General features: G+C 38.0%; 2 protein-coding genes across 10 annotated transcripts in view; one reads left to right on the top strand and one right to left on the bottom strand.

Moving 5' to 3' along the window:
• Positions 1-25,259, top strand: part of LOC128681656 (pickpocket protein 28-like) — an 82,641-nt gene extending 57,382 nt beyond the window's left edge. The window contains exons 1-12 of one of the 2 annotated variants that reach the window (XM_053765745.2): positions 20,267-20,775; positions 20,943-21,023; positions 21,339-21,498; positions 21,904-22,101; positions 22,375-22,502; positions 22,687-22,783; positions 23,149-23,334; positions 23,411-23,507; positions 23,746-23,890; positions 24,245-24,348; positions 24,617-24,747; positions 25,091-25,259. In XM_053765745.2, the coding sequence (XP_053621720.1) occupies positions 20,654-20,775; positions 20,943-21,023; positions 21,339-21,498; positions 21,904-22,101; positions 22,375-22,502; positions 22,687-22,783; positions 23,149-23,334; positions 23,411-23,507; positions 23,746-23,890; positions 24,245-24,348; positions 24,617-24,747; positions 25,091-25,174 (1,533 nt within the window). In that variant the 5' untranslated portion in view covers positions 20,267-20,653 and the 3' untranslated portion in view covers positions 25,175-25,259. Of the gene's footprint in view, positions 1-20,266; positions 20,776-20,942; positions 21,024-21,338; positions 21,499-21,903; positions 22,102-22,374; positions 22,503-22,686; positions 22,784-23,148; positions 23,335-23,410; positions 23,508-23,745; positions 23,891-24,244; positions 24,349-24,616; positions 24,748-25,090 lie in introns of those variants that run through there. The other variant, XM_053765753.2, reaches the window with a different exon arrangement.
• Positions 1-26,819, bottom strand: part of LOC128681677 (zwei Ig domain protein zig-8-like) — a 375,154-nt gene that overhangs the window by 41,188 nt on the left and 307,147 nt on the right. The window lies entirely within an intron of this gene.

Below are 26,819 nucleotides of genomic sequence, written 5' to 3'. Positions count from 1 at the left end.
TTAATTTTCAGAAAAATCTGAAACACGTATTCATTACTTTGTTGTAAACAAACAAAATCCAAATTTTCAAGTCACTAACTTCAACGGTGTAGAACTTTCATATTGACAGTTTTTCACCCCTTTCACTCCCTTCGGAGTAGAATTTCTAAAAGTCCTCTCTTGATGCTCACCTACATGCCAAATTTCAGCTTCCCGCCCAGCAGTTTTTTGGGTGTATGTTGTCTGTCAGTCAGTCTAGTCAATCAGTCTTTCAGTAACGGAAAAGTTTTATACTGAAATATTGATACATACTGCGCCTATTACATCTATAACAGACTTTAATCGATAAAAACAATTTGTTTATATTCTGTTTACATCATTCTACAAAATTTTAAAATAAATCTTCTCCGTGGACTGTTATTTTAGTTTCTACATGCTTTCCTTATTTTCCGGGATGAAATATCTATAAGATGTTAACCCGGTATATAAGGTACCTACATACCAAATTTCAAGCAAATCGGTCCAATAGATGTGAGTGATGCGCGTTTAGACAGACAGACAGACAGACAAAAATCTCCAAAACTATATTTTCGTGTTCTATATCAGTAACTTAAGCATATTCCATGAAGAATTTTAAAAAAATATCCAATGTACAAATTTGGCCTTTCTTCAATTTTATTATATGTATTGATCACGACGAAGTAGTACTTACCTCTCTGCAATCCTTACATGTTTCTCCCTGTTGTTCCTGTGACGTCGCGGTGTCAGTGTACAAATAAAACCTTAAAATATTGAATATCCGGCTGTGATTTTAGGATCGGCCGCCTGCCTGACGTCAACCCTCCTCGGGAATGCTATTGTTTTAGCAGCTGATATGCAGAAAGGACACATAGTATTCTATGTGTTCCTATGTGTTCCTGTTCTGGGTGGCCTTGGTGGTCGTATTATGGGGCGGGATCCTGTGGCCGGATTTGAAGTATCATGAGAAATAAAAGCGAAATCGTCCAAAAAGAAAAGTAGTTGTGCCTAAACGGGTGCTACAATTCGTGGGCGGGGGCGTAACGTAACTTTTGTCAAAGCGAATTAAAAATTTTATGTAGTAATGTTTGTTTTTTCCAAACATAAATACATTATATTTTTTATGGAATGCACGATATTTCCATGTCCAAAGTTTAATAAACGTACAGCGGAGCTGCTGTAGCTCACGGAGGGAAACTTCGAAGATGAATGTTAGATTGCGCAAGTTTCATTTATGTATGTACATATGTATGTGTTTGCTTTTATCATGATCTTGCTCAGTTCACCAGGAAGAGTAATCACTTTATGAAAAGTCCGTGAAATCTCTGAGTATTTAATTAGAGCATAACAGAGACATCGAAACAGAAGCTGTATATAACTACGTACTGAATATATAATAAATTAATCCAAATTTAACTTGAATATTATAGTAAATATGATAATTATTATATACGGCACAATACGTATTTTAATTTTGTTTCAATTGGTAATCTGGTAGCAAACCTCAAACACCATTGGTTTAGAAAGTCATGTACACGTCGCAGCCATTTGGGTAAAACAGTCATTTAATTGGAAGGCTAGCCCGCTAATTAAACGCCGGTATTCAATTGAAGATTTAAAAGGTCACTAGCTAAGTTTTGGAATGAAACGTTCAGTGACTTGGCTGAACAGACGACGATCTTACCGGTTTTAATACAAATATATTTCCATTCAACGACACTAAACGTTTAGAATAATTAAACAAAGTATGGACGTGTCGTATTTTTATGGAATCTGTATCATCCGGCTCCAACTTTGTAACAGAAGCAATTTCAACGAAGTTCATACCTCCGCAATAACGGCTTGAAATACGTTGAACTAGTGCGCCGTGACGCGCGACCGGGAATTACAATTAAAACTTGTACCGGCGCCGGCGACGGTCATCCCATGGGGCTAGGGTTGACAAATCTACAATAGAAATATTGTGATCATCTTAGAGACAGTACTTACTCAGAGATTGTATATACTTTTCTTTTCTTTTCTCAACGAACTTTTCATCTTTGCGTAATGCTTTGAAATGTTAGAAGTGAGTTTGTTTAAAGCAAAATATGATCATGTAAAAGTTTCGACAGACATGCGGTTCTTCAGAGTTTGGATTGAACTTGTTTTCGTGTGTTATACAAATCTATTATATATATGACAACCCTGACTGCTACAACTTTAACACCATTTGGGAGCGATTAATTTCCTCTGCCACGAGCCCTCAGGGCTGAAGTTCGCTACGACAATATACTTCACGTGGCGGCTGCGATGGTCAGCCTAAAGAAATAATAATTCCACATTTTCATTACAGAGAACGAAAGATTCTACTTTCATTATTATTAATTTATTGCTTTCCATATAATTTAATATTTTAGGTATACTATTACGCTAAGTATACGTGAGTATTTGATAAAAACAACATTTTTATCAATCAAAATTTGTATTTATCAAATAAGTACTTACTTTTATTATTTTGTATACAAATGTTTGATGTCAATAATTTTTTAATATTCTTTCTAAATTTAATCTCAAAGAGACCATATTGCCGTCAAATAAAATACAAATTGTTGTTGGGTGAACCGTAAGTAAGATATTCCATGTTTACACATTGATAGCGTTTCATAGAGCCTAACTTCAATACTAACCGACGGTCATCCTAAATGGACGGGTTACGTTTTATGTCCGTTCATATTGATATTTACGATTGTTTCACCGTAACTAATAAACTCATTCGTCGGGTTCTATGTCAATACAGAGTTAATACATAGTTCCAAAGATATAGTTCACAATATACAATATAGGATAACCTAAAGATTACAAATAGGCTTATGACCAAACTTTACGTGTGCATAATATTTGATTTAAACTTCATTACACAATTTGCAAGCTATCAATAGATAGTCTTTTTCATAAGGCATACCTCGCTAGTGTAATGTATGGTCGAAATGTAAGATAAAGCCATTAATTTTCGGTTTAAATTTAGATGATTAAATTTTACTATTAAAAAATTAAACTATTTCTAATCCAAAATCAACACGATACACATGAAGTTTTGTCTGTCTAGACCCATAAAACCAGACTCCCAAAGGATTGAATTTATATTATACCGATATATTTTCGAATATGCATGTAGTATTTTTAAAATGTTTTTAACCTATACGTTGCAAGAGCCAAAGCCACCTCTTGGAATTTAATTTACCAATTCGATATTTGAAATTGTTTCAAGCGCCATTTTAGTTTGACTCTGGTAGAAATTGAATTTAATTCGGGACAATAAATCAGTCGCCGTCGCGCTCGGCTCGAAGTATGGATTAAATCGAAGTATGGATTATATGATATGTACTTGTATCTATCGCGACTTTCTTTTATCTATGGTCGCGACTCAGGCCGCCAACTAGTGTGGCTGGGGAGGTAGATTATAAATGTGAACATTTTTATAAGTTTGTTATGACCTATGGCTTCACCTATATATTTCAGTGTTCGGTTTCTTGCAGTCACTTCCTCTTTTTTGTTCAATGTTTGAGTCGGAGAATATAATACTTTTAAGGGCAATGCTTCTCCATAACAACAAGACAATGTCGGCATTTTTAATAATAACGAATTATGTTTATAATATCGTGTATGGCCCTTCAATAGGACCATTCCATATACTTCCGTGGACGTCGTACGAGACGAAATAAAGACCTGGCCTTAGCAGCTAAATAGGCAACAATGTCATTCCAAAAGCGGGCCAACGTCAGTCAGGCGACCGGTTATAAAATCATTGCAAAATCTTCAAAATTTTACTCCGTGCTTCGCGACACCTTAGCTACGAATGCAACCAAGAACACACGAGAGAGAAAATAAATGAAAATGTTAATTTTTATCGAGTAATTTATTCCAACGAAAAGTAAATGAGGACACAATTGGTAATTGTATATAATTCAATTAAGCACACAATGAAAATGTGTGTGCCATTTTAATTTAACCTCTATCAAGAATTAAATAAACAACTGTGTGTTAAAAGAGAACGCAAAGGGAGTTTCTTTCAGAAATCACATCAAAGCAGCCGGCAGTAAATAAGGAATATTCGCTAAATCTTCTTTCGCGAAACAAACTCGGGAACAGCATTACGCGGGAGACATTTCCGGCCCCTAACTAAATTAATTCGCGATGTAGCATCGCGGACTGTGGAAATGTGGAGATAAAGCTGATCTTTTCATGATGGTCATCAAATTATTGTGTTCATTATTGGGCTGTAATATCGACTCATATCTACGGGAAGTTGATTGTAGTTTGATTTTAATGTATTTATTTACCTGTTATATACTTGACATTCCTGTCCTTCGTGCTAATACCACTACTAACACTGTCTTCTCATATTGTTCTCCTTCTCTTCTTTGAAACTTACAATATTTAGTTACAATAGTCACAAACATTGTAAGCAACTTTTTCTCTATGCCTATATCAGTCGCAGGCCCGCAGCTGTCGTCGCAGAGTTTATAAAGGCGTGAAGAAGTCCCGGGTCGGGAGGCCGGTGTAAGTAGCGGGTTGTTTCGTCCCGGATCAACCGGATCGCCGCGCGGCGGGCGCGCCGCCCAGGGTTGCCGGCTTACGGCTTTCATCGCTAAGTATAAACAAAGTTCTTAGTTCTCCGCGTCTGTTTTTATGCAACATTTGAGCTTTATTTCTAGTTAGAAAAGTTGTATGTAAATCATTATTTTATATTAATCCAAATAATTTCCTCGAAAATGGAAGGCATAGAAAAATACCATAAAAAAGAACCAGTAAACGGTTACTGTGTTTGGCACGCGTGTTTCCTTCGAATTTATAGAGCAATCGCTTGTTTCACCCCACCGCAATGGTCTCGATTTATTGACGAAAAGAATCTGGGTTAAAAACTAAAGCAAGAATAATTTGTCTCAAATAGTGGCAACCCTATGGCAGTGTCTACATCGCGTGACTAACGGCGGCCGAGAGTCTCAGCCCTGCTCCATAAAGATATAGACTTTTATTCAAATGTGATTTCACGCGATCGCGGACGCGCTTGCTTCAATATCGGACCTGAGAGACGCGCGGGTCCTTGAGGAAACAAGTCTTTTCGATGCTATTTTTCCCGAAGTTAGTTCGAAACTATGTTCTGGTAAATTGATTAACTCAAGGATTTTTAACGACTAATCGAATATCACTGTGTTTGGTTACCGATTTCCTACAGCTATTGTTACACCGTGCCAGAGTTCCAAGAACTTGCAGGCTCGATCTCCAGATGCAATGTTGTGCATAAATTATTTGTTCATAAGTGATAGGTCTTTCGATTCACAAAGCTCTATTTAGAATTTGCTATTAAATATAGTATCGTTAAATCAGGATCTCAAAACACAAGTGTCGGACTTATTTTGGTGCTTACCTATGTGATATGTACCTGAATCAATTTGTCTGTAATAATAGTAAGGTAAGGTGTTAATTACATATATGGAGATATAAAAAACTAAATATAAATAGAACTAAATAAAGGACAAAATGAAATATATACGGCCATGTCGACACATGGGACTAATTACACATTTCACAGTACTTCCATAGTTTTCTGTTTCCAAAAGCAATTAACACTATTTGCTACATCGTGTTGGCTGCGGAATGTAATTCCCCGTCAGTGATGCGCTCCTCCGGCCATTGTTCCGTTATCGACAAAACCTTTGTTCCAATGAGCTGTGTAATCAAAGGAAAAACTGCTTTAAGTGGGGGAGTGTACCCCTGACTGCCTCTGAAGGGAGTCCATTCTGTTTCTGAAGTGAAAATTCACTTAATTTAATAAAAATAAAAACTTTTTTAGATATTTCGTATTTTTTAAGCTTAATAAGTAGTATATGTATATAATAAAAACTAAAATACCACTTATTACTGTCATAAATACGGATTATCTGAAAACATATGATTGCCACTGCAGCCAGCGGGGAGTCAAATTCAAATTCAAATTCAAAATTCTTTATTCAATTTAGGATGATATACATCACTTATTGACGTCAAAAATTACTTAAACTAAGTCTACTGCCGGCTTCCAAAGCGCAGGTGAAGAAGAAGCGGCGCAACAAACTTCACCGCAGCCAAGGACGTCAATTAGCAAATATAGGTCTTATACATATATTAAAAATTAGGAGAACGAATTTACATCATTATTAAAAATGTCAAAATTTGAATGAATAAATAAAATAAAAGTTGAATTTCCAATAAAATTATTGAAAATTGTCACACAAAATATATATATATATATATATATATATATATATATATATATATAAAATATATAAATATATATATATATACATATATATATATATATATATATATTTATAAATAAAAAGCTAAATGTACAACACGTACGTAATAATATCATAAACCAATTACATATGTTATGAGGATCCTGCACTTGGGCCAAACATTATTGTCATCCACATAATCGTCAGACTTCTAATATGCCTTTTTACAAAGTACTTCTTTTATATAATTTCTAAATTTTAAAGTCATTTATCAAATTAAATCATGTAGAGTCAGTTTAAATGAAATAATTTGATTTTACCCATTAAAAGGATAAAATTTAAAATACCCGTTAGTACAGTTGTACACAGGTTTGAGTATTAAAATTTGGTAGCTAATCAGAATTCCTGGCTTGTCCGCGCCGTAAGAGTGCGATTTTCCAAGCAAGGGATTTAGTCCAGCGTCCCCGGGAATTCCCGGGAATTATGCAAATTGGTCCCGGGGTCACGTGTGAACGTCGTGGCTGTAGGGTCAGTTAATCACTGATTGATAGTATAGTTCCCTTTAAGTGACCACTTGCTAAGTCCTTTCAAGTTATTCATAGGGTGAACTAACCTATAATATTTCAGTTATTATACTTTGCTGTAAAAGTGTAGATGGCGAACATCAAGCCAAGGGCTCTATTCTACCAGTTACCTAATTGAATGTAATTGTTTTAGCAAGTAATTTAGATGTATTACGACAAAATAAGTTTTATTCTAATTTGAAAAGAAAAGTAACGGCGATTATATATGTAAAACAATATAGGATTGAAACAAATAAATATAAAGAGTTCAACCCCAGAATAAAACTTCTTCGATGCACAGTGCATTCTCACGTAGCAGAATGCAAATATACATGTTTAGTGCAAACAGCGGCGCGTCACAAGCAGGTGGCTGAGTGTCAACAAATATCTTTTGTTTTTGGTGAAACTGCTGCTTCTACTCTGAAAAGTGTTCAATTAACTGAATAGTGTGTGGCTGGCGCTGGACAGTGGTAGTAGCTACTTTTAGAATTTATAATTTTCACACTTTCCACTTATTTTTACCACTTTTGATAAAACAAATAAGTCACAGAATTATACTAAAATCTGCTCAAGTATTCTTAACACTTCGTATAGGTAGAAACCTATTTATCCTATTTGCGTACGTAGTTAGTAACACTTTATCAACACTGCGTTTGGCTCCAGGTATCTGAAAATCGACCATTAGGAAAGAAAATATCCGAGAATGTTAAAGTGCTGCCACTCCGGTACAGTGGTAATAAAAATAAACAACTAAGTGTCGTGCCTGCAGACAGGACCAGTAAAACGCCTATCTCGATACATTTGAAATGAGAGCGACAGAGACAAATCTATTATTTTCTTACTATTTGATGTCTGTCATAGGAGAACATGATATTAGAAACAGATTGAAAACGATCAGGGCTATGGAAGTATATGGAGAAAACGAATTTATGTAGGAATTTCGGGATAAAACATATTCTGTGTTATTCTAGGTTATATTCTATCCGTGTACCAAATTTTATAACAATCTGTCCATTAGATTTTGCGTGAAAAAGTAACAAATATACACACGCACATACACAAATACATCCTCATAAACTTTCGCAATTACAATATTTCTAGCACATGTCATTGTGCATTCATCTTAATATATATTGTGTTATTGTGGATATGAACATTATCAAGCCATCGACCTCCTGCACTGGATCCAGTAATAAAAATGGATTGACTGAAATTATTGGAATTGCGAACTACATACTTCACCATATTTCAGTATTGTTCAAATCATATTATTTTTATTGATACTTATAATTTTAAGTCCCAAATGAAGATAGAAAAATTGTCACTGAAAATGCGCTTTTATAAATATACATGCATTCCGGTGTTAATAAAGTAAGTAGTGGAACAATTTTCGGAATGTCAACTAATCCGAAAATAACTGAAAAATTCGCATTCGAAAATCGTTCGGATGCCCCTAGCATCACAATCGTCTATCAAAAGAATATATAGCTTTATTTTTCCATCATACATAATACTAATACAACATACATAATAGACAGTTGTATAAAATGAAATGTACAGTAGAAATAGGTACGTAGTAATGGATATAAAAGAAGCAATATGGGCAGGAAGTCCATGGAGTGGAATGTAGTGACGCCCTACGAAGTCGTTCTTATGGAAACGCAATATTGAATCGAGATTTGCTTTGCACGAGAAATGAAATTACTCTCAGGAGAGAAATGAACGTGAATCGTGATTCATCGGTCCGCGCTACACATTGATGGGGAGTTTTGATTTTACTTATTGCCGGGATCAATGGAATCGTTTGGAATCAGACATAATGTTAATGGAGGTACCGGACGGCAAATCTTACTGTTGTTGAGTTTTTTCGAAGAATTTACCGTAAACAGAACAAAAGAGTGATTTTTTTTTCTTTTCTTATAACTTTCTGGTTAATCTAAAACTTCCAAAGAAAATTTCAACTATTACGCTGAAGAAAGCAAGAATATACGAGTATAATTATTTTAGGTATACGATATATATTTGAAACTGCAAAATCTATTTGAAATAGACGTAATGGGAAATAGTATAATTAGTCCAAAACATATTTTCCACTATTTGAACACAATTCTGCCTCATTTACATTCGGCAGATAAATAAATAACTATTAGAATTGATAATTTGACACAACATAGCTCTATTTTCATTTAGATCATATTCACAGAGGAATTGTACTAGAATTGGAGAGGTAATTGGAGCGGTTCAATTCATCCACGACAACACACACCCACACTATGGCCGTGTCTGAGACGCACACGCAAGCTGGAATACTGACATGTTGGAAGTGGCAAACAAATTAAATGTTATTGTAGTCTGACAACGTTAGTGAATTGACTTTAAACTATCGGAGTTCACTCACATACATACTAAATCAAATGTATGTATGTTTATCAAAATGATACAAACTCACATAAACAAAAAAAAAAACAGTTAGCACAGTTAATTACGTTTTGCTGTATAAAACCAATTTTAGTGAGTATCCTTTTTTTGATACGAAAGAAAGCAAGGCCACTTCTATCTGTCTTATAACCCCAAGTTCTGGGGAGACGCCGGAGGCTGTGCAGGCACAATCAATAGTCGTTAGCAGGAAGTGATATGAATAGTCCAAGTTCGCCGTATTGGCTGGCTGTCTGTCGCTGCAGTGATCTGTAGCTAAGCTGTAAACTAAAGTATTTAGCGATGGTCATCGAAGTTTTTTGCTCTATATGGTAAACTAGCGGCCCGTCCCGGCTTCGCTCGAGTAAAACCATAAACATGTAGCTTATGTTACTCCGTAGTTTTTTCAAAGTGTAAAATTATTCAATAAGCTCTTCGCAGAGTCAATTGATTTGCCAATAAAAAAATTAAAACTTACACAATTAACGCTTGAGTGATAAAAACGCGTGAATTAATTAGTAAAGAAATAGCTGAAAATATAAAAGGAAAATAGATTGTTCTCAAATAGTTATACATATACTCATTAGATCTCCAAGTAACCGGCCGGGCGGATATCTCCCGGCAGTGATGTAAAGTTTGAGCGGTAATCCACAAACAGCCGCTTGTTATCAGCCAGTGCGCGCGCCCGTTGAGTGCTGCTTAATATTCGCACGCACGCGCGTTATAAAGACGTTCTCCTGGCGCTCGCTGATGTACAACATGCACTGAATAGACGAAGATATAGAACACTATAGTTATCGATATATTTTTCTTTTCTCTAAAGCAAGAAAGAGAAACGCGTATTACAAGAGAAGAAATTTGACATTGCGGTAATACCTATTGTCCAGTCTCAGGTCAAACGGCAAGACAGATGCGACAGCTTGAAATATTCTATCTCATTCAGTTACTATCTTTAGTTTATCAATTGTATAACTATTGTAAGGGCCCGCTCCGGCTTTGCTCGAGTAAAACCCACCATAAAAAAGTGATCTATGTTAATCTTGATGGTTTGGTCTGTATCTGTGTCAAATTTTGTCGTAATCAATAGTTTAGGAATTTATTTATTACAAACAAAAATTAAAATCTTTTCTCTTTATAAAATTAGTACGGAAGCAAGGATATATTGTGACCCAGCGCAGCGGGGGACGTAAGCAACATATTTATATTCCCGCGCACGGACCGCGCCGCGTGGACAAACACGGATCTCCACTGCGCTATACACACAGACAAACATCTACCGCACCATTATGTTTGTACATAACTTATAACCGTGTCGCATCAAGTTAAGGAAATGTTCGTTTCAATAATTCCGGACATAAATAAAAGTTCAAAATTCTAAATTCCAAAGGACATATAATCTCTTAATTTGACGGCATTGATAAATTGTAAGACGTCTGTGTAAATTAATCTAGACCCAACTTTTCATTCGCGCATAAAAATATCACGACGAACTTTGACATCAAAAATCTTTTTTCAGGAGCACTTTATCTGGATATCTCAGTAATTGGCTTTTTATTAGTTGATTAATGATATGTAATGTATTAATTAGTTTTTTTCGAATATCATTTGACCTAAAATGATATATGAAACAATACTGATTATCAAGCCATACACAGTGATGTTGAAATGATCTTGATCACGAAAATTTTCAAAGTGTTTGTCCGTATGAATTGTTCGGCAGAAAGCTCTTTCAAAAATAAACGTAAAGACTTGTGAAATAATTGCACTTCATTGTGCTATACACATATTGTGGTCTAACAGGGGCGTGAAACCTCTCAATTTACTGTTCACTTCTTATATGGGACCTCTTTTCAGGTCAATGATCCCGAGAGTGAGCAGTACTACCAAACAAAAAATCTCTATATTCTCTCCAATTATCTAATTTTCAGCTGTATATGAGCTGAAACAGGACTTCCAATGATTAAGAATGTTCGATAAGAAAAGCGATTATAAAGTGCCCAATTAAAAATATCGACCTCGGCTTTTAAGCATAATTTGTAAAACAGTTATCGAAAAAGTAATTGCAATAAAAGGCCATAAAAGTTTAATTGAAAGTCGCAATTACAGACTGAGCTCAATTTATAAGGTACTAAGAGATCGCGACTACTTCAGACACGAATTAATCTAATAAATTATTCTAAAAAGCCACTCGGTTTTTTGGGGGGAAAATGGCAATTTAGAGCATATGCCATTTGCCCCGAAAAAGTCGTTGAGATTGAATTAAATTACATTAGAGTGCATTAAGCGGTGTCTACATTATGCTGAGCTCTGCCCTGGACGATCCGGATAAAACCGGTTCTTCACTAGACCGTGAAGGTGGCTAGAATTTAGCAAGACTTATAACAAGATTAATATTACTCATTTAATTCTCAAAGTACAATCGTGTTGGTGAACCATATCACCATAGAGTTGCGTACATGTCGCAAACATCTTTGTACTGGGCATTCGATTGTAGTGCTATCTACAATATCATTTTTAGGAGATTCAAATCATGTTTATCTTAAATAGGACAAGGTTAGTTACCGAAAAACCACAACTAAGCTGTGTACTAATTTCAGTCGATGGCTGATCATATTTAAGTTACATAATCGCATACAATATTAATACTTGTTGGGTTGAGATACTAATTTTGGATTGTCGGATAACGATCACAGTGATTGAGCCCCTCAACAAGACATTTGCGTAATCAAATCGCACTGTAACCGCGCACCAACCTTCTTAGTTCCCGCAATCGGATGGTCCCCCCACCTCGCCCCCCCGGAGGCCCCGGGACTCGCTCCGAGCAGACCGTCGCCGAATTACCTAATTTGCCATTTCACGGTCATTTCAAGCTTCATTTGTTTATAGATTTTTCGTTAAAGAACCATTGTAAGAAATGTGTTTGTACATTTTAGATCCACTGTAACATGTAAATCTTATTTTCGGACTGGTGACTTTTCTCACCAATTAATGTAGAAGAGATAATAATCGCGAAATAACATCAAACCATTTGGCCTGATAGTTGGGTACTTTCAGTGAAAATTAGTTAAAACAGAAGCTCAGATGGCAGTGGTTTTCGGTAAGGATTTGTATATTTGCGGACTGTGAAAACAAAAAATTCAAAGTCACAATGAGATCAGCGACTTTGCCTTTATTCAACAGAGCGTCTGAACATAACGTTACGACGTTATAATGTCGCTATGATATTACACGCTTCTGTTAACCGCTCGGCAAAGTGTTTCCTTTATGCTCTGCTTACATCAAAGTTAACGTTTGGCACAATCCACATACATACATAATATAGGTATTTTTAGTTTTCGTATGAGTATGGTTCTGTACAGTAGTATAATACATTATTTTCATTGATGTTCTTTAATCGGATACAAATTTCCTTTCATCCATCAGTAAGTCCATGCAATAACAACTATTTTAACACAACGTAGGTTATCGCTGTGCATTTTTAAATAACAATTTATTACGTGTGCAAACAGGATATACTTTCTATGCGAACAACACAACTTTGAAAACGACGTCACTTTGTAAGACGCTTACGATACGATGCAAAATGCAACATAATAATATTACACTGAAGATTTTACGCGTCGCGCGTCGTAGCGCTTTGTAACACTTCGTAGCCGTGCTACGGCTCGTAGCCGATGTGACGAGCAACGTGCCGTAGCGAATAAGTGCAGTTTATTATGATTATTATAATTCCATATCATTGTTTTATATACATAAATTCGCTGAATATTTTTTGAAGAAAAATTATAATAATATGGACATTTGGTTTGTTAGCACCTTTCACGTATGTAACGATTGTCAAGTGCCCCGTATGGTATCAGGGCTGCGGTACTACGAGCGTCTACGAGTCGTAGCTTTGCTACGAGGATTGCAATCACTTTCTACGGTCGCGGTCGGCCGTGTGTGTCGCAGTATGATAGAAAAAGTCGTAAAATACTTATGTACCTAAGGATATAATTGTATACCGTAACATAGTTATAAGAAAGCGATAAATAATTAGTACCATACTTTATTAATTAGGCATACACCTTACCATTATAAAATAGGTCAAGTGTAGTGATATGATCATTACATCACTCATTTAAGTTTAGTGAAATATAAATCTACTGTAGATTCAAATAAATCAATATTAGTAAAAATAAAATTTTTACAACAAAGTGAACTTTTTGCAACTTTCATTTAGTTAAAATACTTTAAAAAAATAATACGTGTAAAAGGGAAATAATTATTTGCTTTGCCATTTTATGCCATGTAAAGGAAATTGCTGGCAACAACTAGATGGGGTTGGCCCAGGACAGAGATGGTTCCCCCCGACGGGTTTCCATCTTGTCGCGATGGTGGGGCTTAGTAACCGGGGGGGGGGGACTGGTCTGACACAACCAGCCACCCCGGTGAACCAAGAGGACCCCAAGGCCCAGAGACTTCGGTGGGTGCTCTGGGCCTGGTGGACGGTCCCCTCGGTAGTACTGCCATTGGCTGGTGGGCCAGCCTTTGGATGTGGAAACCAGAGGGGACCAGAGGTGGCGTCGCGGGGATTTGTCCTCCGCGACTACAGCGCGGCCGTGGCGCTGAACACGGTGCGGTGGGGCCGCAGGGGAAGGGGAGCGTCGGTATGTCTCTCGACGATCCCCTGTCCTCTGCGGCCGAAGGGTGGCTGCCTCTGTATCGGGTGCAATGTGTGGGTGTCACCTGCCTATCACTTCTTGCGCCCGTACAGGGGTAGGCTTGGGTGCCCTGTGGCACCCAAGATTTTGTGTGTGTCCTGTGTGTGTTGTGACCGCTGGTCCCTTCAGGACCGGCGGTCGGTGATGCCCGCTCCCCCCGTCAGCTTTCTGACTGGTGCGCGGAGCGGGCTTGATGGTCCGCGCCACGCTCGCGTGGCGTAAGAGGCGGGTGGTTAGCACTTGTGCTTGCTGCTCGTCCAGGTCGGGGCCGAAAGGCCGGCCGGGGGGGCGTCGCGGTGAAACGCCTAGCGACCCCGTGACGTCCCCCATAACGGCAGCGTGAAAACGCCCCAGGGGTTTAGTGGGTAGGCTGGGCCGACTAGCGGCCCAGAAGTCCCACACTCAGTGCGTAACAAGCATTCCCCTGGGTAAACAAAAAAAAAAGGACGGAGATGGTTGGCGGAGACTGAAGCAGGTTTATACTCAGCAATGGGTCACGGAGGGCTGCAGGTTATGATGATGATGATGCCATTTCAAAATGTGGTAAGCAAAAAGTTAACTAAAATAAAATAATATTACTTAGGCCCGCAAATAAAATAATGGCAATCATCAATTTAAATTTTTAAAGCAGTTCAGCAACAACATTTCAACAGCAATCGACAATGCCGGCGGTTCTCATTATGACGACATAGATTTCGTGGACGAGAAGTATTTTACATTTTGTACTTTGACGTATGTAGCTTATGGACACACTGAGTCTTGTGCTTAAATATAAAATAGAAAATTATGTATTATAAAGGCCAAGAGAATACTGCCCATGAGTTTCTCAGATGTGAAGCGCCGAAAGTTACTAAGCGCAGATAATAAAGATTTATGATAGAAATAAATAGCGAAGAATAAGGGCACGATTTCCGTCCGCGAGTGGAGCCGCGTGCACAGTGCGCGCCTCCCCGGTCCCGGCCGGTCATCATTACTGCCATTTTCATAATCTCCGGCCGAGGCAGGCTTTATCGCCGTGCGTTACGGTCGAGATTTGCATGACAATGCCTAGGAAAGTCATTTAATTTATTACGAATGAAGCTTCGTGATTTTCCGCGGGATTCAAAGGTTTTGGCGAAAAAGTCTTGTGTGTTTATACTGTCGACCGACGGCGTGGTCGTATATTTCTTATATATCACGTTACTTTACAACATATTTCCCCACCGTCTTTATGTCAACACGCTTTGGTAATATTGAGATAATACTTAAAAGAAGAAATTAATTAAATTTTGCAAGTCGCCCTCACTTCACTTCACAGTATTAAGTTAAAATTAGACGCAATCCAAATAAAATAATACAATGCGTATGCATCAAAAACAGATTCTGTTTTGAAAATTAATCATTTTAATTGATAACCCTTTTTGATAATTTTGAAAAATGCTCCTCAACGTATAAATATAGGTACTTATTAACACACAGCCTAGTTAGAAAATCAATCCGCATTGATACATTATCAAATACGGCAATATATCAGAGATGTTTAATGTTCCAAGAAAGGACGGCAGATGAAAGGACGCAACGAGGCGGCGCGCGGCGGACGCGGAGCCTCCCTTAAGATCGGTCCTTTATATTTTTATATGAGTTCCATATCACAATAATATGAATAAGCGCGTTGTGGATTGTTTGCCATGAATAGGGTATATTTAAAAGATGTACAAAATAAATAAATAGAAATATTACTAATTTATTTACCCGTTCTTGTAACACACAATATTTATTTTGAACTTGGCATTTAAGTTATTATAATATATCGCTAATAGGCTTAATTAAGGAAATTAACGTTGTAAATTGATATGAATTATGAATGAATCGAAAACCATTTTACGTAATAAAATAATAAATACGAAATAATGTCCGTGTGAAATGCATCAGTGAGGCGTTATATCGGCATATTTACCAATTCAGTGAAGTGGCGCCGCCGATACATGGAAGTATACCGATCACTAATATTCCCATTAAAAATCCAATCACACGAGGTCGAGCTATAATGAAAATAAAGCTATCCCGTTCCGATCCGACTGCAATTAGTGTTGTATTCCGCTCGAGTCGCACTCGAGTTAGGTTTTAACTCTATCATAAGAACTATGTATGTAGATAGTAAAATAAAAAAGACAAATGTTACTTACTTTATACTCTGTTTACCAGTTATATACAGTCACCTGCAGTCGCTGATACAAGTAAACGCGAATGTAAACTTATTATAACACTAGCTCACTAGACTTCGCTCGAGTAAAACCATAATAAAAAGTAGTCTATATCACCACTGATGGTTTCGCCTGTCTCTGTGCCAAATTTCATCAAAATTGACCCAGTAGTTTTTGAGTTTATTCATTACAAACAGAAATACAAATCTTTTCTCTTTATAATATTAGTATGGATAAAAACAAGCTTAGGGGTTTAATAAAATTAGTTCGATATGATAACAATATTGTGCTTTTATCTGAAATAAATAAATAAAAGTATGGACTTGAAAGGGATACACGAAGAAGAATAAAAACATGTTTATCATGAAGCAACATTTTAAATTTCGCCTTCCGAACCCGAGTGCATAGTGCGCTGCGAGCTCCACTTGAGAACGCGCTGCGAGCTCAAGTGGAGCTCGCAGCGCGTGCAGCCCCACGCACCCGCACCCGCACCGACTTTCATCTGAACGTTACGGCGCTCTTGAAACACAAGCAAATGGCCATTCCTATGACAAACTTGCAGCAGCGGTTACTTTGTAGCGCTGCAGCACTCAATCTGCAGTTTTGTTTGATTTTCAACCCATATAGTTTTGTCATGACTGCCGCCAGTCTGACCGTCACCGGCTTAGCTCAGAGACTGTTGGTGCTAGAAAACTATTATGGTAAACATATAAATAGTATTAATTAAGAGGACATAACTCTAGGAAAAGTGGGTGGGTATCATTTAATATGTCATAATGCCTTCAAATCTGGAAGTAAATAGATATCTGTGTTATTGTTCCTACCTTCGAAACCAAAATTGACCAAATAAACAATACGAAATTATGTTGATAATATTTACAGATCACGTCATTATCTTTTACGGGGTATATTGACTCAAGAGAAATATTTTGGTATCACTGCCCAAACTGTCTGTCTGTTTATAACTTTAATTGTATATAATTTAATGACATAGTTGTCGATTAGACCGATATGGATAGCAAAACACAGCAGCACTTGCAGGCCTAAGGCAGTGTTCATGAGAGACCAGTTGCAAATATAGTTAGATCCTCGAAGCACTAACGTCACTCTACAAAGGCAGACCCGAATCACGCTCGTCGATAGTTTGATAACGAACGGGATCTGTCTCCATCTCTCTAACTAATGGATGTATCCAACGAATAATAAATCGAATGAGGGGATCGAGACCCAACTCGATTGAACACTGTCGACGGACTCGACATCCTATAGAATGCCTCTAAGTTTTTTACGAGTTCCCTCCTAGCTTCGTGCTAAAATGGCTATAGATTTACATGCAAACATCAATAACTATAGTATCTGGTATTCTGGCAATTTGACCGCCTAAATAAGGCAAATTGCTAGAATACAACGCTATTTCAGGTACTATGGTTGACTGGTAGAGAATGACGTCAAGTCTACCATTTGTACATATTGTTTTATAATGTTGTGCAATAAAGTTTTAAATGAAATAAAACAAAACAAAAGTACAGTCAACTGCAGTCTACACAGGCACTTATTTTATACAGAGTCGTAGCAAATACTATCACTACAGCATATATGCAACATATACGCAAGGCAACTTGAGATGTTGTAAACTTTATCATGGTTAAAATGAAGAGTTAAACCTTGACTTTTAAATGAGAACCAAAAAGTTATCGCCAATTAAGATACTGCCGAAATAGAAGGCGACCAAGTCCACGCTCGCCGAACAATTTGGCGCCGGCGCTAATGTTGGTGTAGAATTAATACGCAATATCGTAAAATTTGACCGCGCGCCGGCAGCCAAGCCGTTAGCCGCCGCAGTCTTGCCGATGCCGAGTAATTATACCTAATTATATGCTAATTGAGGAAATTTATTCTTAAATTACAGAGTATCTTTGTCCAAATTTGATTTTGATAAAAAGAAGTACGCTTCTGGTGCGGCGGAGTGGAAATGTCGCAGCTCTGAGCTAGGGTTGTTAGGTTAATTAATTTTATTTTTCACTTTTCATGCTCGTAAAGTTGATATTATGATTAGATGTAAGTCGCCTAAAAGAGAAGAAAAATTAAAAGATAAGATATTAAAAAAATATGATCGGGAACTGGGAAAAACATTAGGTTTGGAAGTTTCAGTAGGCTTCTTTTGACTACTTTTGGTTTTTGTTAGTGGAGTTTAATAAATGGATGGACGCTAGTTATATTTTAAAACCTTATTGGCAAGATACCGGTACACTGTTAGATCCGGCCCGAATATCCGGCAGTGAGCGGCAGCCCTGCCGGACGCGACATTAGCATGAATCTGCACAAATTAAATGCAAGTCAGAGTCAGCCGACTGCGCGTGCGCGTGCACTGTGCATCGCACGAAGGTAAAGCGGCCGGCCATATATTTGTATTTATGATCTTTATTTTCACAGAATAAAATGTGCTTAAAACTGTTTTAATTGTGCCCAAAAATACTTTGTTATAAATAAATGATAAGGAAAAGGTTTTTTCGACTGTAACATTTTCCTTTTGTGAAACTTAATATAAGTCAGTAGTTGAATAAGAGCTTTATTTCCGCACTTCGATGTGTTGTATCGTCGCCTGCTCCTCTGAGAGCATCATTTGAATATCTTAAGGTCCTGCAGCGCAATTGTAATTACATTTTGTTGTGCACTCGCTTAAATTATTCTAATAAAAAATAATGCAAGCCATATTTTGTGGACTTTAAAATGCACCAACACTTTGCTAGCTTGTGAATAAATAAAAATTGTAGGTAACAGCATTTTTGTGAATGTACCTACTAACTGAACAGCCGGAACAGATGGGATTGCAATCTGTCACATGATTTCTTTGCTATGACCGGTTTTAGTCCCACTATACGCTTCCATTTGACTTTATCTCCAGGTGATTTTATGGCGTTGCTTAATTTATTGATAACCAGCGGCCGGTCCCGGCTATCTATCTTTCACTTAAACCACTCTTATCTGTTCAAAAAACCCGCATCAAACTCTTCTCTACAGTTTTAAATATCTAAATATACATAGGGACAGACTGACACCGGGAAGCGTTTTATACTATGTAGTGATTTGACTGTGTAAATTTCGCAGGAAATTTATGACGGCAAAATTTATTTGAAGGTGGCTCGCTCGTGATAATTTCATCGAACGGTAATAGAAAAGCTCTAGTCTTAGGTGTCGTCGCCTAGAATGATTGGTGCCGGAGTATCACTCTGGCATATCATCTAGCTCCAGTCATCCAAATATTCTGGTATCTTACACGACTTATCTAGTAGTATCAGAATCTGAAAAGCTGCATCACGTAAACATTTAGCCGTAATGCGTGTCCCGAGATTTGAATCTGAGCCGACATGAAAGGCGCCGACGAGATATCTGCGGCTGATCTCGTGATACACGAACGAGACAGCACAGCGCCGGCCTCGGACCCTATCGCGCGCCACAAAAACACACACGACCACAAACAGGGACTGATACCCTATCAGCGACCGCGTCCCTCGAATTATACGAATCATGCCGCCTTTCAAATGTCAGAGAGGATAAGAATATATTAAATATTTAGCGTTTGGTTGTTTATTTTTTTTAAACTTATTATTTTTTCTTCAGGGATTTATAAAATTCGTGGCGAGAGACGACCGTTCAGTCATTTCTTATTACGAACTAGAGGGCGGAATCCGAAAATAAGCTGAAATCATATTATTAGGTAGGTAATAACGATATTTCAATAAAATTGTGCGCTGACTGGTGCACTGGTGCGGTGGATTGATTAAAACTGTTTACCTTAATTGCATTTTGATGTAAAATACAAGGTAATTCATGATGCATGACACACATGCCATTTATTAGCTTTAACTAACTGGTATTAGTTAGTATATCTACTAATGGTAGGAATGGGGAAATTTGTTTGTTTATTAATTAACTTTTTTTTTTCAGGAGAAATAATCATCATATACAACTCTGATAGCTATTTTGAGTTAACATTGCAGCAAATAAATTATTAATCTACCAAACTTAACATGACGAATATTCATGCATGCATTGCTAGTTTCATGGCTACGAAGGAAAAATATCTTTAAAAACACACACCAAGCGTCTATATTGCTTTGAATCCGAGAGCGAAATAGAGCATTCAGGCGACGGCAAAAGACTATATATTCGCGAGAAGCGCAATCGTTCGTGTACCATAGCACGGATTAAGCTATCAACATGCCAAACACAAGTTAAGTGCAAGTCTAATCTTATTTTCACATCAATACCAGTTCCTAAGAATGTATTCTTTATATTTTTTGTACGGACGAAGCTAGGGGTGAAAGCTTGTGCAATAAAATAATGATGAAATGCTTTTATGATATCGTAATCTACCTGCGGATCTATTATAATAGCAATATGAATCACATCACGAGCGATTTTGTAGGCAAGCATCACAGTAACTAGAAGGTATTCATATTTTTAAATCGACTATATTTTCGAATTGATTATAAACAAATTATATATGCTTTATAGCTTCCCTTTCGCATAAAATGTATTCGATTATCGGCGTCCCCCCCGCACCTAAGTTTGCAGCCAACCCTCCTGTCCCCGTCTCCCCCATAGCCCCACAGAAAGCCAGTTGGTGTACGAACTTAGTTAGAGCCGCTTTCAGGTAATATTATTTATATTTTATATACTACATTTAATGAGAAACCTATTACTTGTATCTCGATTTATCTCCAGATACAATCATCAATTTTTACCATCGTAATTCTTATCCTAGGATCGTGTAGATTATCTATCGATATTCGCTATCACTAATATACCTTTTTTTTTCAGATGCGGGAGAGACTTCTGCTTGGACACTACAATTCATGGTTTTAACCACGTGGCCGTTCCTGGGAGATACATGTTCGAGAGGTAGTGTTTACTTTATATGAGTGAGTTGCACCGTCAATATTGACGTGAACTTTAACGTGCGCAGAAAAACGCAAAGATATGGTAGACCAAAACTTGGTAGGTTTGCGATATGGTATGATTTCCTACAGTACATTGCTTCGGGGGTTCAGGGGGTTTTATACGTGGATTCTATTTCAGGTACGTGTGGAGAAAAAAAATGCGCTATGTACTGTAGCATTTTCTCCAAAAACGTTAATTCACTAATCGTATTCACGAAATTAATTAAATTATTCATCATAAATGGATTAGGTGAGTTAGCTCAAGATATGATTTTAGATTTCTGTGGGCCGCGGTGACTGCGGCCGCTATTTGGGGAGCGATCGGCATCTCGCTGGGCCAGCTCGCACGGTACAACGACAACCCGACCGTGGTCACGCTGGAGAAGGACTTCCGCAGCTGGCTGTTCAAGATGCCCGGCATCACGTCCTGCGACCAGGTGCGCGATCGCTTAGAGCGTGGCCCAATTGCTCAGTCGTGCACGTTGCCGTTCCGTTGTCCACCCCTAGTTTTCTATAGGTTTTGACATTGACGAGCGTCGAGGTACTTCGAAACTTTATACAATGGAGGACGACGACGGACCGCAATGCAGAGAGACGCATTGCTAGCTCTTACTCATTGCGACTATCATCTAAATAATAAGTTAACCTTCCGTACCTACTGTATTTTAGTAGTATCATGAACCAACGTACCTGAAAAAAATTAAGTCATATTCAGACAGTGTGTAATATTTTTGTAAGTAGAAGATGCAATTAGAATCCTTGTACTGACTGAACAAGGAAATTAAAAAAAATGTTTTATATTTACTTTTTTATTTATCACAATTAGCCTTTGTTCCTACCAGAATCGTGTTAACCCAAAGAAAATTGACGAAATCCTCAAATCATACTTCAACGTGGAGAGTACGGACGAGAAGTACGAATACTTTAAATCGTTCGTCAGCGTCGTCGCTAATTCCGACATGGAGCACCTGGAGAACTACAAGGAGTTTGCTGACGACGCGCAGCTGGCTAAAGTGGACCTGTACCAGCTCGCAGTCGACGTAAGTAGATTTCATTATATACACATACATTAATCTGATAGAACATTGCCGTCGGTTTATTTTCATCACCTAATATTTTCACGATAATTCCATTGTCGTATTCCACTCAATTGAACACATCTACTAATTTTATCAGGACATGTTCATTGAACTTTAAGGAGTAATTTGCCATTTCCATTCAAGCTTTTGCTGATGTACATTCGCATTACACTAGAAATAGCGAACCATTACCTAACCACCCACGATAATTACCAGAATATACGTCTGCTATAGGTGATGCCGAAATTGCAAATCAAAGGGACGTGGTCCCACGGCCTGGACGTCACTTGGATCCCAGTCATGACCGAGTACGGAGCCTGCTACGGCACCAACTCCGTCGCCTCTGCTGATGTCGTCATTGTGTGAGTTTGGCCAGTTCTGTTTTACCGATATTCGAAGTATTTATAGTAAAGTTTAAATACTTACAGTGTCTGCTGAAATCGTAAAGTAGAGAACTGATCGATGTACCGAATAAAATAAAATAAATCGTTACATGTTTTGAACTTGCAATGTCTCGACAAAAATTAATGCGTATGAATATTTTAGGAAACCAAACCCAAACGATACTAAAATCTTCCCGCTGACATGCAAGTATTCTTCGCAGCGATGCTACGTGCTTTTGGAAATCAGCTCCAACGCTACTGTAAGTTGCAATAATAACAACACATCGAGAAAAAAATCTTGTAGCTGACCTTTAACAACGACAAAGTCGATGCTCGATTAGGACAAGATGAAAAGTATTCTTTTTTAAATATACATGGGCCCTGGATATTTAGGCCCTTCTTTGGGGCTAACTCCATCTGTGTCCCTGCACAATTATTTATTCACTAGTCCGCTGTCACTTCTCCGCTTTAACTTATATGTACGAAAATTTCAAGACGATTGGTTCACTAGATAAAGTAATAAAAAAATAAATAAACTTACTTTCGCATTTATATGTATTATACGAATAATCGCGTTGTCATTAGCATAATTATGGTGCTCTATATATATTTATAACATTTCTAGTTCTTCACTCATTCGCCGTTCGATGTGGCGGACGCCATGGGGCCCAGGGCCTTGATCTACACGTCTCTGGACCGCAACTATGAGCTCACAGTGATCGAGACGGAGTGTGGGAAGGGCATCCGAGACCTGTCTCCTCAGAGGAGGAGGTGTTTGTACACCGACGAGCCGCAGACAAGTAATGAAAAGGTTAAGCATCCGTATATTCACTAACATTTCTTTTTACTAGCTATTTATAACTCAAAATGTGTTTATGTGATTCCAGGTGTACAGCACCAACACGTGTCGCTTGTCTTGTCGGGCCAAGCTGGCTGAGAGTCTATGTGGCTGCCGACCATTTTACTATCCTCAGGCGGGTTCAAGTAAATAAATAAAGTACATTCCACCACACATCAAGTTACGTTGTATTGACCTTTCGGCAATGGCAGCGACTTTGCAATAATTTTGGTACCCAAAATTATTGCGAAGTAGGTTGATGTGCGGTTGACTGATAGGCAAGCTGCGTCTGGTGGAAAGTTTACTCGTGTGTTCAAAACACAGCTGTTTCTTAAGAAACTCACTTTTAAAGACAAAGTATACATTTTATGCCGCTTTTTCTAGGCAGACCTCGATGCACACCTAAAGGCATGTACTGTTTGTCTAAACACACCTTGACGCTGGTCACCAATGGCGGAGTTAAGTGTTCCTGCAGCCCGCAGTGCCAGGACGCGGTGTTCAGAGACGTCGCTGTCAGCGAACAGATCTGGTGTGTGGTTATTATTTTTTGTGCTAACAATCAGTTAAATAGATCCAAGGCTCATTTTAAGGAAAGTAGTCATCTAACTAATGGACGCCTGTAACACCAGTGTAACACGCGCGTTGCAACTTTTCGCAACTTTTCAGCAGGAACCTTTTGCCACAGTACCCTGTGATTACACTAACCCACCTATCATACCAAAACAATGATATAAAGTCCTATGATGGTGTTCCGGGAAGGATATGGGTGAAAGGCTATTTGATTTAATCGATTTAATATTCTTATCTCTATTTATATAAAGCACACATGCATATCTATTCGTATAAACTTTGACATTAGTAGGTTGTGTACTCTCTGTTGCAGGGGCAAAGGGCAGTTCGCGGAGCGTGGGTCGATCAGATACACCGTGCAGGCGCCGCGCAGCCGCTACACCAGGGAGATCGTGTTCCACTTCCAGGATCTCGTGGGTGAGTATGTGGACATAGATGTTATATTCGTCTATATATACCGTCCTTTCATAGTTTTATCCAACATCGCGCATTTAGTTTTTATACTTAGATAAATTGTCAGTGAAGTGTCTGTTAGCGATTTCTCAGCTTCTTTCTCAGCCAAAAAGCGTCAAAGGTGAGGTTGCGTTTCCTGTTGCTTCTCCATTTTACACGATTTGATGAATCAGAATTTCTTAGATTTGCCATAGTTTTTCTGTCAGACTATACAAACCGATATAATATCCAGTGTCGTTTGGAGGAGCAGCCGGCCTGTTCCTGGGCGCCAGCTTCATCAGTTTTGTAGAGATCTTCTACTTTCTCTTCGTGAGGGCCGTCAGGAGCTTCGTCAAGGAGAAGAAGGGCCGTGTTCAGCTTGTGGTGAGTGCTCTTTTCACAGCTATTGCGTTTTATGAACAAAAAAGGGGAATTTAACAAAATCAATACTAACAAATAAAATTATGTTAATATTGTTCAGACCATAGGTTCAGAGTCAGACGATAACACTGGTTAAATATTAGATAAATTGATTTTATAAATAGTTGATAAATAAAGAAAATGTAAGCGCTAAATTTTCATATTACAAGTAATATTTCTACCATTCCCAGAAGAATACTTTATTTTCGATGTAATAACGTCTATTCAAATATTCTGTTTGATGTTTACCTTCATTTTGCTTGATTGGCTTTCTGACCCTTAATAGTATTTTTGTTCCTTTTGACAGGAAAAACCACCAAGTGTGCCGTACGAAGCGGCGCGGATTGAAGAGTTAAACTACATTCTGGAAAAGCAACGGAGATTCAATTGAAAGGGACTTTAAAAACACATCATAAGAATGACACGATCGATGGAAGCAAAAACATTCGGTTGAAGAGAAGATAAAAGGAGAATTGGATGGAATGTGTTAAAGAAAGCGTCAAAAAGGTGTGCAGTGTGATATTAGCTAGGGAAGGAACGTGTCGCGTGTGTTTTTTATTTAGTGTTTACTGTTGAGAGCAAGATAACAAACGTTTAAGTACTTTTTAGAACTGTGAGCTACAGTTTTATTTGTTAATATTTTAATGATTTTAGACAAATTTCACGGCTGGAAATTTTCTTCACGGACATTGCTTGCGGACCCTTAGGTCACACACATACAAGGAGTTTTCGGGCAATATTTCAGGGTTGGTGGGCTCACAAAGTGAGCGGCCCGGGGCCGAGCTAAATGAAGACAGATTCCCGGCCGCCGGCCGCTATTAGTGTATTAGTGCTTGCGGTGGCCGCGTGGAGGCGTTGTTGTGCCAGGGTCGATGACTAATTCTAATCATATTTTTCTTTTATCTATATTCTAATCACTATAATAGTATAAAACAAAGTCGCGTCCCGTTGTCTACGTGTATGTGTCTATGTGTATGGTATGTCCTATGTGTGCTTAGATCTTTAAAACTACAAAACAGATTATGACGCGGGTTTTTTAATAGATAGAGTGATTCAAGAGGAAGGATATTTATTATGGCAGGGACAGGCCGCTAGTTAAAAAATAAATGATGTGTACTGACCGCAGGATGAACTAAAACCTTCATGGGCCATGCCCATTCATACTAAGATAAGCTTTCCACAAAATAAAATATATTAGCGTATAGGTACAGTATTAAGAAGCACATTTTTGAAGAGCATATCTTCAAAAATGTGCCCTGTATATGCGACTAATATTATTCCAAAATGTTGTACTGAGCACCCAGCTGGCAGCCCTGGCGGCCTCTCGCCCGGGTAATGACGATATATTAATTAGAGCGTTAATCGGCTTTCCCGTTTGAACCCAGACTTCGAGGGGAATCGCCAGCGTCCTTGTTTATCGATCTTGCCAAGGCCACTGCGTAAGCGAAATTAATCTATAGATCCTGGCTGTTAGCGCTAAACACGGCAGTTGTACATTGTCGTTTAAACAAAAATTTTAAAATGTTTGTGCGAAATAGTTTACCTTGGTCTAACAAAACAAAAAAACGCGTAGGTTTGCTTATCAATCTTCCCACCAAATATGCACGAAACAATATTTTGGTAGTGTAGTCGAAGAGCTCTTGTCGCATTTTCGGCGTGTTTTCGTAGCATTATGTTTGCGACGCGTGACAGCAAACATTGGCGGATCGACGACGCGACGACGCGAGCCGACGTCGGCTGTAGAATTACCAAATAAATTGCTTTCCGGATTGAAAACACGCGTCTTCGGATCACATGCGTGTACGGAAAAGTATTCAGATACTTTTAGCTACATTTTAATTTAATTTTTATGTAGCAGTTATTGAAAAATACATGTTTTGATCGAATTTAATTAACAATAGTTATATTTTGAGAACCGATACTTTGTTTTTAGTTCACTAGCGCATGAGGTACGTACGAGTAGCTGCCGCTAAACGGTGATAGTTGTAAAAATCGTATCAAATGCCTTCTGGCGCTTGAATATATATTATTAAATA

This window comes from Plodia interpunctella, chromosome 2 (assembly GCF_027563975.2).
Source record: "Plodia interpunctella isolate USDA-ARS_2022_Savannah chromosome 2, ilPloInte3.2, whole genome shotgun sequence".
Classification (NCBI taxonomy): Eukaryota; Metazoa; Arthropoda; class Insecta; order Lepidoptera; family Pyralidae; genus Plodia; species Plodia interpunctella.
Note: the sequence above shows the minus strand (reverse complement) of the source record. Positions and strands in the feature narration are given on the sequence as shown.